Source organism: Protopterus annectens, chromosome 3.part0 (genome assembly GCF_019279795.1).
Source record: "Protopterus annectens isolate FY-2018-M chromosome 3.part0, PAN1.0, whole genome shotgun sequence".
NCBI classification, from domain to species: domain Eukaryota; kingdom Metazoa; phylum Chordata; order Ceratodontiformes; family Protopteridae; genus Protopterus; species Protopterus annectens.
In genome coordinates this window covers 1,712,274,311-1,712,291,810 of record NC_056731.1, presented here as the reverse complement: position 1 = coordinate 1,712,291,810, position 17,500 = coordinate 1,712,274,311, and the positions used below count along the sequence as shown (strand labels likewise).

Below are 17,500 nucleotides of genomic sequence, written 5' to 3'. Positions count from 1 at the left end.
ACAGTTTGTTTAAATTAATGCATAAGCATAGGACTTTGAATGTGGAGAACTCTTATTTAAATGAATGTATTTGCAAAAATATTGTACCTAAAGGGTTGAGAATGTATAAATATCCCAATAATGTGGTACCAGGTTCGCTTTTTCATTCAGAATTGTTAGAAATATTTAACCGGTGTGGGATAGAGATGTTGAAACTTATGGTAAGGGAAAATATTAGAATCCAAGATGAGCTTTTGAAAGAAATTGAGATTTTAAACAAAGTTGTCACTAGTGACCTCATGTTTTCCGTAGAGGAAGAAAAAAATAAATATTTCAACATTAGAAAGGAGATAGATGGTAATATGGAAGATCTGGTTGAGAGAAAAATTAAGAAAATGGAGAGAGACATGAATGAATATAAAAACAAGATAAGTTATCCTAATCCACCTTTTAGAAAACATTTTCAGGAGGTAATTTATAACAACAAAGGGAGGGCTAGAGTGGAAACTGGTGACAATTTGGAACCTCTAGACAGACTTTCATCCTATGAGGATGAATTTCCACCACTTAGAAGATCCGAAAGAATTATGAATCGACAGGTAGATCAAGGAGAAAATTTTCAGTGGAGAGGGGGAAGAAGGGGCAGAGGGAGATATTAGACATGAACTCTGAAAATAATTACCCCCCACCCCCAACTGAAATTGACAAGTTGAACAATAGATGGACATATAACAAGTTTCATATTTACAATTTTAGTCATTTGAATTTACATAAAGGTCATTTTGATTTATTATCTAAAGGATTAAAATACATACCTGCTACACAAGGTGATATAGCTAAATCATTAATAGAAATCAAACTATTTTTGAGAAAAGTAAATTTACAATTGGTGCTCCCTAATAAAAGTCCCCAAAATAGTGTAAACATTTTAAGACGTAGATCTACATATAATCCCCCCCCCTCCATCCTTTGTTGAGAAATTTGGAAAAAATAGTTGAGAATGAGGTAAGGAAAGAGGTAACAAAAGATCAAAGACCTCATTATAACTTAACCAAAGAAGAAATGAAAATATTAACAGAACTTAAGGATGATCACAACCTAAGGGTTATGAAACCGGACAAAGGGGGAGGTATAGTTATAATGGAGAAAATGGAGTACGAAAGCAGGATGTATAAAATCCTATGGGATAACAATAAATATCAGCATGTATCTAAAAATGAGATAAATATTGCCTATAACAAGATAGATATGAAACTGAAAGATATGTTATTAGAAGGTTTAATTAATGGTGAGACACTCACTTACTTAAGGGTGGACAAACCAAAAATTCCTATGATATTTGGTATACCCAAGATTCATAAGAGCGAGACAGATCCCCCTTTAAGACCTATTGTATCTGCTGTAGGGTCAAAAACACATGCACTAGCTAAATTTGTGGATGTTAAGTTAAAAGAGGTGTGGTTGGATAGGAAACAAATTTTAAAATATTCATGGGACCTCTTGAAAGTAATTCCTAATATTAACAACATAGAGAGCATTGTCTTTGTCACAATAGATGTCATTGACTTGTTTTCCTCTATTCCTTATAAGGAGGGTACCAGATTTTTTGAAGAAATTATTTATGAGTACCGAAGTTGACCAATAATGACAAGCTTGTGTGTGTCTGGCTGATGGAAACAGTACTACAGAACAACTTCTTATGCTTCAATGGTGAATTTTATAAGCAGATCCAGGGAGTAGCTATGGGGGCAGCATGTGCCCCCACTTACGCCAATTTGGTTCTAGCAAAATGGGAAGAGGGATTTGTCTTGAATAGTGCATTTAGTTCTTCCTGGATAAGCTATCACAGATTTTTAGATGATATTGTAATTTTTTGGACAGGGACTGAAGAAAAATTAAGAATATTCATGGAATATTTAAATAGCACAACTAATTTTTTAAAATGTACTTATCAAAGTTCCCTCAATGTATTACAATATTTAGACATAGAAATCTATAAAAGGAAAGGAGGATTAGAATCTAAGGTTTTTAGAAAACCAACATACTGTAATTCCTACTTGCATTTTGATAGTTCACACCCTCTACACATAAAGAAGAATATTATCAAAGGTCAATACATTAGAGGGTGTAGAATGACCAGCAACGATGAAGATTTCATGGTGGAATGTGATTTGTTGGAAAATATGTTTAAGGATAGAGGATATCCAGAAAAATTTATTAGAGATATTAGAAATGAGGTCATGAATGGTAGAGAGACCAGGTTCAAACCTATAATAAAGGTATTTGACAATGATAAGACAACTGGACAAAGTGTGAGTAGAATAATAAACACTGATAATTATCATGCAGCCCTCACTCTAGAATATAATGCTATTAACAACAAAATAAGACACATATTTTGTAATGAATGGAATAGATTCACAGAATTGATGGATTTGGATAAGATCAATAAGGGGCCTGTTAATATTGTGTATAAAAATTCTAGAAGTATGAGGAACATTTTGGAAAGTAAACATGCTTTAACTTCCCATGAAAGAAAAAGAAAAGGCACTTACAAGTGTGGCAGATGTGCCCAATGTATACACATTCTTAATGGGAATGAAATTAACATCAAGAGTAGGAATAGAGTGTTAGTTAATGACAAATATTTCTATAATTGTGAGTCAATGGGTCTAGTGTACATTGTAAGTTGTACAAAATGTCCGTCTTTCTATATAGGAAAGATGGAAAGGAAGTTAAAAAGACGAATATTTGAACATTTTAATGATATCAAAAATGGAAAGGAAACTAATGCCTTGTTTAAACATAGTCAAGAATGTTATCAAGCTAGTTTTCTTTTTTCTGTTATTGAGCATACAGACAAAGATGTTAGAGGAGGGCCTTGGGAAGAGAAATTGGAGTACAGAGAGCTATTGTGGCAAATGACACTAGAATCTTACAACCCACCAGGGCTCAATGAGCATACTAGTATTCTACCTCTGCTCAAATTAAGGGCAGCTAAATTGTGATATTTGGGGTGTTTTAATTCTTAATAAGTTAAACAGCTCTGTATATTTATGTCCCTACGTGCAATATAATATAGTCTTTATCCCACATTTATTTATAAGGTTATTTATTCATTTTTATTTATATTTATTAATATTTTTGTAATAATAAGTATTTAAATGAATTAATATTAAGGTAATATTAAATTGTGGTTTTTCAATTTCTAACAATGTAACTGAGATAAAAACTGATTTTAACAAGATCACTTTTAGAATTTTAACATATTATTTGTATGTTTTATAATAAGTTAGGAAGGTATTAAAGTTGTAATGTAATAATTTTAATGGTCACTAGATGTCGCTAAAAGTTTTAAATAATGGGTTATGCTTGCATTTTATACTGATATTTTTGTTATTAATTAACATGTTGAAAGTGGATTCTTATTTGATTTTTAACATGTCTATCAAAGCATTCAGTCTTTTTTTAAAATAACCAATAGTTAATTCAAACAATGAAAACTGTAACATTTCATTTAAATGCATTAGATTTGGGTAATGTTTTTTAGTTGTAACATAATATAAATCAATTTATCAATTTATCAATTAATCTATTTATTAGTGACAGTATATAAAGATGGTCAAGTGAGTTCATTATTCATCTGATGAAGTGTATACTTTGAAAACGAAAACACAGTGACTTTGAAGGGAGTTAATGCTTGTGTAGTTCGGACTGTGCTGTTCGTATTTATTGCTGTTGTGGATTTTAATGGAGCCTAATAAACCTTAGGAATCTACAATTGGAGTTCCTGAGTTATCCGTACTTTTGTTTTCTTGCTGAGCACTATCCTACTTGCTGTCCCTACAATAAATCTGTCTGCTTTATACAAAATAATGCACAGCAAACACATTTTAGTAACCAGATTTTACAACCATGCTATATTACTGCTTTAAAATATATCACATGACAATTTCTTCCAGAATAGAGTTATAAAATTATTTATGCTTGTCAATCAGATGAATTAAATGAGTTATAGTAATGTATATGTTTGGAACATAAGTTTTTAACACAGATTATTATGCTGCTGTTAAGTAGATTTTCAAAAACACTTGAATAAATGTTTCATTTTCTATGCCTTCTAAAAATAAGACATTTACTTACTACAAGAAACTGCATCATTTAAACTCATTATAACTGACATATTTTATGAATTATAACATAGATATTTAAGTAATTATATAAAATAACTCACATTTAGATGTTAAAGAGTTCATTTTCCTTCACATAGTCACATTTGCATCATTTCTATTTCCTGGCAGAGTGTTCTTCCTGAATCTGTGATGTGTCAGTGTGATATCTAGGTCAAAGGTTAGACTAACTGCTTTCAGCTTCTCTGTGAGAATTCTGAGAGCTGAAGCTTTTGAAGTAGCTCATGGACACTGTGCATGAGACAGCCCACATCCCAGATTGTCTCCCTTAACATTTTGGCGGGAAACTTATTAAAAACTAGTGACAAACATTCATTTAGCAGTGTAAATGCATCTAAACATGACAAAACCTTCACAATGTATTTTACAGGTTATTACAGCCTCTATGTAAGTGAAATTAAGCCCAAAATTATTAATAAGTAATAAAACTCAATATTTTTGTCCCAACTCAATTTTTATGCAAATCTTATTATTTACTGTGTCTATATGATCAAAAGCATTTCTATATATTAATAAAGAAAAGAAAAGAGAGTAGAAAATAAAAGGGTGTAAGGCAGAAATAAAAAAAATGTAAGAGAAAGCTATAAGAAGTATATACAATGGAATATTACTTACTGTTTATATTAATAGAGTTAAAAATAAAACATATTATTTACTATTATTTAGTTCTAATTATTATTAGTTAAAGCATGACAGATTATTTACAAACAAGCATAAGCAGTATAATCAAGAAAGTATAATTAGGAATAGCATTTGAAGAACATATACAATTTTTACAAGGAATAAATATGTTATTATTCTATTAATCATATTTTCATTACTCTTCTCTCCCTGCCCTCCCCCACCCTTTACCCACTACATAATCTAAATAGAATGTCATTGTTTAAACAAAGAAAAGAAGAAAAGGAGAAGAAAAAAAAAAGAGAAAGAAAAAAAAAAGTATCAAATTACTGACCTTACTTCTCTTTTTCAGAAAGAGAAACAAATTGAATCATAGCTTGCCATTAAATCTTCAGATATTTTGACTGGTTATGAAACAAAACATTTCTTTGCACACAGAGAATAACTTTGATTAAATCTTTTTCAGAATATTTGTGGCTTTCTGGAAATGCAGGAACTATATTTAAAAAGATTAATAATGAAATAAAATGATGAGAGAAAAAACATAGAACAAATCATTTGTTTTTTAGTCTCTTCTTCTTCTCCGAAGTCTTCCACGAAGTTTCAGTTGCCAGTCTCTTTAATGAAGGACTAGCCCATTCCATTTCCTCTATTTTATCCAAAATCTTATTTTTTTGATAAACAGTAAAGCAGAGTCTAAGTCATCGAAAATTTTAGGACCATCAGGAAGGAAGATTTTAAGCTTGGCAGGAAACAGAAGGTATGTTTTAAACTGTGCTTTTTTAAGCTCCCTTATTAGTGGCAGAAAAACTTTTCTTTTAGCTATTACCATGGAAGAATAGTCATTGTCAAAATGCACAGTTGTCTCATTAATCTTAACAGGAGCTTTAGCCCAAGCAGATTTAAGAACCATCTCTTTATCAAAAGATGATAGAAATCTAACTATAACTGATCTAGGATATGTTTTGTTAGAGTTAGTATTAGCTATAGATCTATGTGCTCTTTCGATACCAAAAGAGAATGCTTCTGGTAAGTCTAAAGTTTTAGGGAGCCATGTTGTTAAAAAAGAAGTAATATTGTTACCTTCAATATTTTCTGGCAGTCCAAAAATCCTAATGTTATTGCGCCTAGATCTATTTTCCAGGTCATCCAGCTTTGTTTGTAAATGTGTATTTTGTTTCAGCAGAAACTCAATGTTGATTTCCTCTTCTTGGATTCTATTTTCCATGTCATTCACAGCTTCTTCTATGCCTGTCATCTGGATCTTCTGTTGTTGCAGGTCTATATGTAACAAGTCTATTTGTTTTGTAGTTTTTCTATGAAGGTGTCTATTTTAGTATCCATTTTATCCATCTTAGCAGTAAGTTGCTGGATTATAATTATCGGAGACTGAAGTTCTTTCTTGATGCTGGAGTCTTGAGAATTTGTCTTACTGGAACTCATTTCAGACTGATAAACTGACAGGAAAATTTCCAAAGTGATTTCTGACAGGAATATTGTTAAGATTTCCTTTCTTTTTTAGATATAGTTCAAGAACTATATAAAACAAACATATTTAGAAAGAAAATTACTTCAAAAATTAATTTTTTAAGTAATTAATTCCTGTCAGTGTAATGAAATTGGTGGAGCTGAAGAAATCTGCTGCTATCCTGTGTTCATCCTTGGCCACGCCCCCCGTCATAAGTGTATCGAGTGCATACTTGATGTGGGTAACATGTTATTCTTCCAGCATTCCTTCCTAAATAACTTCGTATCCATTCTACCATTGTCATCTTGTAATACCCTGATGTCCAAAAAAATCTATAAATGTGAAGCTATAGATCATTGTCAATTTTAAGAAACTTGTTGTACTTTCCAAGTATACATGAAATGCTTACAACTGATTAATATCACCTTCCCAGACAATGTAGATGTCATCCACAAATCTTTGATAAAGTCTCAAGTAAACCCTAAAGGGATTATTCTGTAAGATCATTTCGTCCTCCCAATGTGCTAACACTATATTGGCATAACTGTTAGCACATGGGGATCCCATGGCTACCCCAGATTGTTGAATATAAAAACTCTCTTTAAACAAAAAGACATTATGACTCAAAATTATTTCCATTAACTTACATATTAGATCTACTTTCCTTTCTTCATATCCACTTTCTTTCTGAAGGAAATCCTTCAGTGCTTTTAGGCCATAATTGTTAGATATGGATGTAAAGAGATTCTTAATATCCATAGTCACCATCAAGTATTTCCTTCCTTCTTCTCTAGTACTCAGATGTTGATTTAACATCTTAATGAAATGTCTGGTGTTCTTTAAGACTGTTGGAGCTTCCATTAATACGTTTTTAAATTGCTGTTCAACATATTGAGACTGATTCCATAATCCAGCCTACTCCTGCCACTATGGGACATATGGGAGGATTCAGGGGGTCTTTATGTACCTTAGGAAGGCCTTTAAATGTAGGGATTAGAGGATGTACAACATGTAAATAATCATACAGGTTTTGCATTATCATGTCATCCTCTTTGAGTTGATATAGGCACAGTCTTACTTTTGTTTTAATAATTTCAATCTGTCCTTTATTAAGGGGTTTATAGGCTGTTGCATCTGTTAAAAATTTCAGAATTTCCTGTCTATACATTATCCAATCCATTAAGACCACCCCCCACCTTTATCAGCAGATCTTACTACCAAGTCCAAATTGGCTTCCATTTCTTCTTTACTTATATTGAAGAACCGGTTTCTATTAGCCAATAAATAGTGTGAGATTTCTTGCTCACATACATTGACAAACGTATCTACTGTGGTGTTATTCTGGAGAATAAATGTACTTGGTCTCTCATAAAGATTATTTTCTGTCATATTAGTTTCCTTATAAATATTTCTAAGCATGATGTTGCTTCTTAACATTTTTCAGGCTTAAGATAGCATCATTTAATTCTAGTGCTTTTGCTGGAATGAACTTCAGCCCTTTATTCAATAAGCTAATGTGTGCTTTCCCCAATGGGAAGGAGGATAAGTTAAAAAACAGCATCTCATTTAGTGTAGTATTTGTCATTCCTCTGTGATGGATCTCCTTATTTTTCTTCCCCTGCTTATAGATCTCATCTCTTTTCTGTCCCATACTTCTCTGATCCATAATGGAAGTGCGGGAAAAATGAGGGTTGTGTAATTGTTTCTTTTGGTCTGGCTCATAATGCTGGTATATCATAATTTAAATGCTGATTGTCAGTTCTTAATTCATTATTAGTACGCTGTGTTTGCAAGTTGGAATTAACTGTGTTCCGAAGGGTATTTATTATGCTCGTCCCTTGTGTCTGGTCTTTAGTAGCATCTGTAAATCCATTTATCCCTTGTATCCATTCTTTACGAGTATCTGTGAATGCATTCATATTTTTCTGTTCACGCGGCCATGTAAACACATTTCCACTCTGAAAATCAGCATAGTCTCTTCTTACTTTTTAGTTTTTGTTTGATCTAGTTTATCGTATAGCGGAACTTTATAATAGATATCTTCTACTTTATTAATACAGGATTCTTTCTTGTATCTATTTCCAATGAGCTTCTGCATACCTTCTATTTTCTTTATCAATTCATGCTCACGTGGTTTGAAACATTCAATAAGAAGTTTCATATAACTGAAACTTAAATCTAAGTTCAAACGCTGCCACTTCTTTAACAATTCAGGGTGCGTCTTGCCTTGAGTAGGCATCACTAGTACTCGTAGTCCCCTAGGAGCAATTTTATGATATAGGCATGGGAGGTGTTGCCATTGTAACCTTTTACATTCATAAACCAGTTCTCTAGGTTTTTAATATTGCTATAAAAGGTTTAAAGGTCTATCTCCTCACCTTTAGTGATGTTATCATCTTTACTGAGGTTCAGTCTTAATAACAGATTGTCATCTGAGCATAATAAAAACTTGCTGTTCTTACTTTGTAATTGCCATTGCATAACTCAGTGTTCTTCCTCGCTGAGATGACATAGCTATATATCAGCATTCAACAATCTCAAACTTCTCAAATGCAGGCTATAATCCAATTCCATCTCTTCTGTGGTCTGCCCCTCAGCCATGAACGTTGGAGTCTTTGAACAATAAAAAGCAACCAGATAAGAAACACAAGGACTCCCACCAAGGTGCTGTGTTGTATAACAATATCAATGCAAAACAAAAGCAATACAGTAGTCACAACCAGGGTAGTCCTAATGAAAATGAGTTGACAAATCCTTTGTAAATAAAAACACTTTAATATATAAAATAAAATCAGCAATTAACTGCAGGATAAGACAAATTTGTACATCCGATTACTGGGAAGGAATATTGCAGTACCTTTTACACAGATTGTATGACTAGGAATTTAGTTTACTTGGCCACACATCAACAGTGCAATAATTTTTATGTGGGGAAAACTACTAGACAGTTATAAGAAAGGGTCTGAAAACACTTAAGTGACATTAGATTAAGAGACTATAAGAATCCCTTGGCAAGACACATACGTGGTAATGCAGGACATTCTTTTAATTTTAAGGTGCTACAGTTGATTTATGGCATGCCTAGAGGAGGAGATCTAGACAACATCATTGAGTTGAAAGAAATGCATTGGATAGGGGAGCTACAAGCCCATAAAGCTCCGGGGCTGAATACGAACTATCCGATAAAACCAGCCTTGAAGGGGCGTAGGCTAAAAAGACACCTATGGTGGGATATAATTAAAGGAAGATAATTGGCTAAAAGTAAAGGTGTTGGCTGGAATTAACAATATGATTGGCTGAAGCTGAGTTATATAAGCACCAAAGAAATGGTTTGAAGTAGATTTGATGAAGGATCGATTAGATCTGAAAGCACTTATCCCGAAGTTCATTGCTGATTTTATTATTTTATGTATTAAAGTGTTTTTATTTACAAAGGATTTGTCAACTCATTCTCATTTGGACTACTCTGGCTGTGACTGCTGTGTTCTTTTGTTTTGCGTATATATATATATATATATATATATATATATATATATATATATATATATATATATATATATATATCTATATACTGCGGTGGTTATGCTGCGGTAGCGTTGTCGCCTCACAGTAAGATGTCCTGTTCGATTCTCAGCTAAAGGGCCTTCTGTGTGGAGACATGCGTAAATGGGCGTACCTTCGTTGAAGGTTATGCATCAGGGCTGGCAACTCGATATGCTTGTACAAAGCATTTTTGTTGTTTTTCTGTCTGATTTCATAGTCATGTTCATAAACCTGTTGCTTGAGGGCCCTCTTAGTTTTACCCACATAAAATCCATCACGAATCACACAAAGCAACATACACTACCCCTTTTGAAAATGCGTTGTACAAGCGTATAGAGATATTCTCTTTGCACATGTTTAAGTTTTGTGCCATTGATCATGCTGACCTGGGTTCAAGGGGTGGACCATTGGAAAAGTTTTTGGAACCTTTTGAATTAAAGTGGCAAATTAAACTTAAAGCCGGCAAAAACCTCGGCTTAATGACAGGGTCAATATCATGGCTCTACTGAAACTGAAGTCTTTGCATTTTTTATGAGTGATTACCAACTAACAATGAGTGGTTTTGTGTTGTGGTTCCTTTAAAATGTGTTTTAGTTTGTCGTGTCATTCATTGTTAATTTCCTGTGGGAAATTACGTAACTAATTTGTAGGGTGGGATGGGTTATTTAAGCAGTGCTTTGCACTTTGTATTTGTATTCTGATGAAGTCAGTGGAGTCTGACGAAAGCACTTAATTGAATAAAGAAGAGTTTTCCTTTTATCCGGATCTGTGGTATTGTTGGCTGCCTACTTCATTATCTGTTTTTCTACAGTTTGTCTTAGTCTTTTGGCAGTTTTACATACTGAATGGTACCATGAAAACATGGCATATGGGATTTAAACCCTGATAAGGATGAAATTGACATGTTGTACTGGATAAAGTGCTTCCTATTCAATAATAAACTATATTTTTCCTGTGTTTTTCTGACTGTGGGTAAACATCTTACTCATAAAAATCTAAGATTTAGGTCTCACTTGTACATTAAATTTAATTTACATATATTTTGTCTATGAATAGAATATCCATAATTGAATTTGTATATTTTGTTTTTAGTGTGCTCTGTAAAACATTTTAAAGGTCTTGATCATGAAAATAGTTATTTGAGAATTGTTTATGATTCCTTACTTTCAATATAGTTTAATTTTTTAGTTATGCTTATTTCTTATACAACATAAACTGTGGCCCACCCCGTAGTTCAGGGAATAAGCCCAATGGCGAATATCTTGCCTTGCATTTTGGCATGCATACTTTGCTCTTCAACACAGTGTAAATGTTAGAGAAATGCTATTCATTTACAAAAAGAGACTGTGTACTCTTTATGTCTGTGCTGCAGTATAAGGACCTTTGAGCAGCGGCTTTGTTCTCGATAGGTAATGTGTTGATACATTACTCACTCTTGAAAATGAACAACTTTTACTGGTATAGCCTTTGCCAAAGATGTTTTCTTTATTACTTGCAACATTTCATAGCAAATTACTCCATTCAAGCCGGGAATATATTGAATATGACAAATACTTAAACTTTAGTAAAATAAATGTAGTTATTTCTGGATGCAAATGCTGACTAAATTTAAGAGTCATCCTTATCAATGCTTTTCTAAAAAATAAAATGAAGTAAGGAAAAAATACATAAATAAAATCATGTTGTTATCACTATCTCATGAGAAAAAATATATTTATTCATTGCTTAATATTGAGTAGCAGTACATAAACTAAAGCATAATGCAGGAAGTCCGAACTTCATGGTTTGCTTTCTAATTAAGAACTTGAATGTGTGCTTATTTAGTATCTGAAATCTGGCTGCTTCTATGTAGTACACTTGTTTTATATTGCAGATTAATTTTTAAGCTACATTTAAACATTAAAAAACACATGCCAGCTTTTTCTAGGTCTAAACTGTTTCAACTAAATTCTGACATTCCACTTTTTTTTTTCTTTTCCTTTCTCCTCAGCTGATCCAGAAACACCTGGATGCCTATCAGGCGGGAGCCCTTTATCCAGATTCATTTTATCCAATAATATGCAAAAGTGGTAAGGCACCAGTATCCTTAGTAACTGCTAAGTTTGCAAGTTATTTTTCTGTCATTTCATCAAAAAATGTGATGTGAAGTCACAAAGAGAAAATAATTTAATTTGTACACTATTAGGCCCCCATCAAGTTTCTCTTGGTGAGAAACTCTTTACTTCTGCTGAGTCATGGATTGAGAGGTACTAACCTGTATGGAGTAACCTAACAAACAGTGGCTTTATGACTTTGGCTGCTAATATTTCTAAGGGAACTAGCCAGATTCTACCCCTGAGTCATAAACCGCACAAACCAACTGCAACTCAACAAGTCATTTTCACATATTCAGTTTTGACTTTTGTGTTTAACCCCCACTTATTCAACACCAGCTGTTCTCTGCTGAAGAAGCGTTTTACTCCCACTCAAGATCTGCTTTAGTGTACCCAGTGCTAAATATCTGTGCTGTATCATAGCCCTATGTTATTTCTAGGTAGAACTGTGGTATGAGAACAAATATGGCCCAGGGAAGCTGTAACAAATCTGATTAACAAAATATCTAACTCCATATTTTCAGCTTCCAAAGTAAAAGCTTAGATTTGCCCAAGGAGAAAGATCAAAAGAATACTTGACAAATATATATTAATTTGGTAAAATCACTGCTCACATTAAAGGAAAAAAGTATTATTTAATTTTTTTATATTGTGTTACTATTGCTACAAAATGAATATATAATTAACATTAATATTTACAACAATACTCAATAGGTCATACAAATCAGTTTTGTAGGAAACTGGCTTAATGCTAGGAACTAGAAAACAGCAAGAGACAGGATTCAGTGAATACAAGGGAAAGTTTTATGCTTGCTGACTAATAGGAGTCATTAAAGAGGATTCATTAACAATGTTAAAAAGATTTCAGACAGGCAGACAGGTACCGTAAGACTTCTAAGGCAAATGTAAAGTTATATATTAAGGTAGACTCATGGTGCGAGAGGGAAAAAAAAAAAACAGAAAAAAAGATTCCCTAAACAGCATCCTTTCCTGTGCGGTGTTATATAGATTCATAGGTTCATAGGAAGTTACTAGGCTAATGACCCTAGGATCTTTACACGCATAACCATGTCATACCCGTGTTCCCTAACTGACCTTGGTTAGGTGGTCATTATTTAAAGACTGAGTCTATGATCAGCACCGACTGCCCCTGTCCATGAGGGTCATATGTGCCACCCCTGGGGTGAATTTATGGTCTCCAAGCCAATTGTCTAGGTTGTGCTTGAAAAGGGTTATTGAGGAGCTCTGCTTCATGTGAATTGGGAGTCTATTCCAAAGGAGCAGCAATGTCTGGTAGATATATTTGTCTCTCAAGCATGTTTTGTTAATGTCATAGACTAGGTTGAGATCCCTGGAGTGAGTGACTCTGAGGATCTGAGGATGTGCAGCATTTCCATTAGGGCAGGGCCAGAGACTGCACTGCAAGGCAGGCACAAGTCACCTCCTAGCGGCCTGTATGACACAGAGTACACTGGCAGGACTTTCAGTCTTTCCATGTAGGTTATGTTTTGGAGACCCTGAATTTTCTTGTTGAGAAACCTCTGTAGTCTTTCCATCTGCTGCATATGTCTAGTGAGGTACATGCAAAAGGGAGTGTTGTACTCTATTAGTGGTCTGTTGAGGGTCGAGTACAGAGGAGTTATGACACCCTTAGTCTTGGATGTAATGCCCTTACTTATGAGATGTGCAGTGTAGAAGGCTTTTCTTACCACTGTGGACACATGGTGATCGAAGTTTAGATTACTATCAATATGTGCTCCCAAACCTCACACCACTGGATTTGAGTTTAGGGGGGTTGCTGTCAGTATTGTAATTTGTAGGGACTTCCTCTTTGCCAAAGGAGATAATAATGCACTCTTTTGTGTTTCATTTTAGTCCATGACTTTGACACTAATCATTTGTCTGTGTTAGCACCTGTTGAAATATGTTAACATTATTTGGAGACTCATTGATTGTGCCCAGTTTGCAATCATCAGTGAACTTGGTGAGACACAGGCCATCTGCTTTTTTCTGGACTTCCAAGAAATAGATTCCAAACAGTAGAGGGCCCAACACAGATCATTGTGGTATGCCACTGGTAATTGGTCTACTGGTAGAGGTGGAATCCCCAACTTTTACAGTATGCATTCTATCAGTAAGCCTGTTGACTATGCATCTAGTGATGTACGGGTTAATCCCCAGCTGGGAGAGTTTCTCAATGATACCTGAGTGGAGGATTGTGTCAAAGCCTTGGCTAAGTTAAGGTAGGCAGTATGTACTGTTTTACCTTCATTCCTGTTTTTTGTGACATTCTCGAAGAAGTCCACCAGGTTCAGTAAGCATGATATAACTTAACAAAGTCAAACTGGGTCAGGTCAAGAGTTTGAATGTCACCTATGTCCTTGCTGATCAGGTCCATGATGATTTTTTTCCATGGCCTTGCAGATAATGCTGGTTAGGCGTATAGATCTATAGTTCCCAGGGTTGTTGAAGGACCCCCTTTTTGCAAGGGGATTAATTTTGCTATTCTCCACACTGCTGGAACAAAGCCAGTGCTCAGGCTGAGATTAAAGAGAGTGCCAAGTGGTTCCACTAGGTCTTGTTTTAGATTGTTTAGTAAGTAGCCTGAGGTGTTATCTGGTCCCATACAGGCCATGTTTTTGCCCTTGGAGAGCACGGATATGACCTGCTGTTTGGAGATACTAGGTAGAGGACTTGTGTCAGGTATGCTTTAGGGTATGGGTGGTGGGGACATGGGGATGATGTTTGTGTCAAATCTGTCAGCTAGCAGGTTGGCAATTTCCTCTAGCCAAATCTGTATCATCAACAAACTTCAGAGGACTCATGACAGCCACTTATCTGGGCAGCTAATCAAAGATAATTTACTACAGATGATCAGTAGCCAGGTTCCTAATCATTCAGAAGTTGTGGTTTGAAGGAACAGCTTGAACCTTCTGGATAGCTATGCCTACAAAAAGATGTTAATTGCAAGTGTTAGTTGATTGAAGAAACAGACTTCTTCACGATGTCACATACCATTAATGTTTTACTTTGTAAATTAACATGTAACACCACAGCCTGCTTTGTTTGCTTTCTTCCTTGTAATTGGTTTTTAATCTGCCAATCATGCTGTTTATTGTCCTGCAACCATACTTTTATGTCTAGCAGATGTGTTTTAAAGAGGCAACTAAAGCCCAGGTAATCCTCATCTCCCACACGGCCTTTGTCCATTCCAGATTTACTATGTAAGCTAGCTTCCCACAGTATCGACAAACAGAAAATTGTTCTCACATCTTCTAAAACTGAACACATCACATACTTAAACAAGTATCAAACAAAAGGTCAAAAACACACAAAGTTCTTGTTTTTTTTTTTTGGCGTGGAGGGAAGACCCTTGTAGTCCCCATTATAGTGGAAGCACCCACCCTGATAGAAAGAGGGAGAGTTACTCTGAGGTCACATTAATTCAGAGAAAATGAAAAGGGTTGAAAAGAAATGTATCTTCTCTGCCTCTAACATAGCCCTCAGTGTGTGACCAAGTGAGCAATGAGGTTTCTTTAATTCGGCAAACAGTAAGGAATGTCATCCTATTACAAAGTTCTGAATGTCACTGTAGCAGGACATCATAAACAGTAGGCTTCCTGTCCATTCTCCTAGCAGTCTCCTTATAGAATGCTGATACAATGCTTTGAAATGGACAGAATTTTTAAGAGCCAATACCATGTTATACAGAATAAGATGACTTTCGCATGAGACAATGCTTTGAAATGGAAAATATTTTTGGGACCATGCTGTGTTCTACCGAGTAAGATGGTTTTTGCATGAGACAATGGTTTGGAATGGACAGAATTTTTAAGAGATCATGCAATGTTCTACAAAGTAAGATTATTTTCATACATTCTAAAAAAATAACGGCTCTACCTGACAACACCGACACATCACAACACCGACAACGAAATCACCGACACCACATAACCGACAGTTCACAAACATGAAACCTCACATGCCCGACACACCATAATAACGACAATCAACAAACAAAACAAATCCCCTGTCCAAAAAGCACACACACAATACAAGCACACCAAAATCCTTACAAACCCACACTAAACATACACAACTATCTACAACCTTAACCCAAACCCTAACCCTAAGGTCTGTCACTATCGCACACTCACCTAACCCGCGCCCTAACTCTAACTCACTTAACCCGCCCCTAACCCAAAGACTATCACTACCGCACACTTACCTAACCTGCGCCCTAACCCTAACTCACTTAACCCGCCCCTAACCCAAAGACTATCACTACCGCACACTTACCTAACCCGCGCCCTAACCCTAACTCACTTAACCCACCCCTATCCCTACAGACCGTCAATATCGCACACTTACCTTACTCGCACCCTAACGTCCGTCACTACCGCATACTTACACAGCCTTTTTCCATGTCGGTGTTCTCAGCGTCGGTGTTTTCATCCATCGGTCTTCTCAGTTGTCAATCTTCTGGCGTTGTTGTTCTCAGTGTCAGCGTTCTAAGCTGTCGACATTGTCAGGTAGACCCAAAAATAACATATATTAAGATAAATTCAAACAGTTTGCCAAGCAGTAGAAGAAAACAGTTTTCTAAGCTACCTTTGTCTCATCACGCACCTTCCTTCTTGAATAGGGAATCCACTATTTGTGTATTATAAAACTCTTTCTGTCTACATATGGTACAGAGTAGGTCAACAAAAGGAATGCACAGAACTTGTCAAGTTTGGTGTATGGCTTTGGTCAAGTCCCCTGTTGATGTCATTATTTCAATGATTGGCTGTTACCACTCTGTGTTTAACTACTTTATTCTTTTCCTTAATGTTTGCCACCTGACTCCTAAATCATCTTTGTGGATGGGTCATTTCTGTTCAGGATGGAGTCATCTATATTGCAGCAAGTTTTGAACTGGCCCAACAACAGAAATTGAGTTAGGAGTGGTAATTTTCTCTGACCAGTGGGTTGACAATGTAGGTACAGTATTTCCAGATAATGGAAATTTTCTGAGATATATACCTCTCTCTCCAATGTGTCCTATTTATGTTGAAAGCAAAGTTTAATAGATCTCGTAGTTCTGATGTTGTTCATTCTGTAGATACGCAAGAGGCTCTTCGGTGGGGGATCCAAGGATGTGTTATATACCAGGCATAGATCATCTCTTAGCAGTTTGTAGGAAATAGGGCTATGGGGCAATCTGTATAAGACATCATGTTTTTGCCCTGTATTCTTTTGTGAAGAACCTCTGTGGACATTCCTGCTGTTGCCTGTGCCTGGTCAGGTGCATACCAAAGGGGGCACTATATTCAATGATGTGTCTGATGAGGGCCAAATGCAGTGATACATTAACCTCCCTGGACCTAGATGCCATGCCCTTACTTATAAGTTGAGTGATACAGAATTACTTTCTTACTACTTTAGACATGTTGGCTGAAGGCCATGTTACTATCCACGTGTCCCTAAATTCATGATTACTGGGTCCACTCCTAGGGGTGTTTTATTGATGAGGTAGTTTCCCAGAGTTGCTGACTTCCCAAAAAGTGCTGTTTTGCATTTCTTGACATTGAGTTTTAAGCCACTGGTTTTGCCACCAGTCATTT

General features: G+C 35.3%; 1 protein-coding gene across 1 annotated transcript in view; it reads left to right on the top strand.

The window, feature by feature from the left end:
* The window catches only part of GPLD1 (glycosylphosphatidylinositol specific phospholipase D1), an 871,054-nt gene that overhangs the window by 59,154 nt on the left and 794,400 nt on the right, over nt 1-17,500 (top strand). Inside the window, exon 3 of the mRNA XM_044065746.1 lies at nt 11,792-11,870. Within this exon, the coding sequence (XP_043921681.1) occupies nt 11,792-11,870 (79 nt within the window). The remainder of the gene's footprint in view (nt 1-11,791; nt 11,871-17,500) is intronic.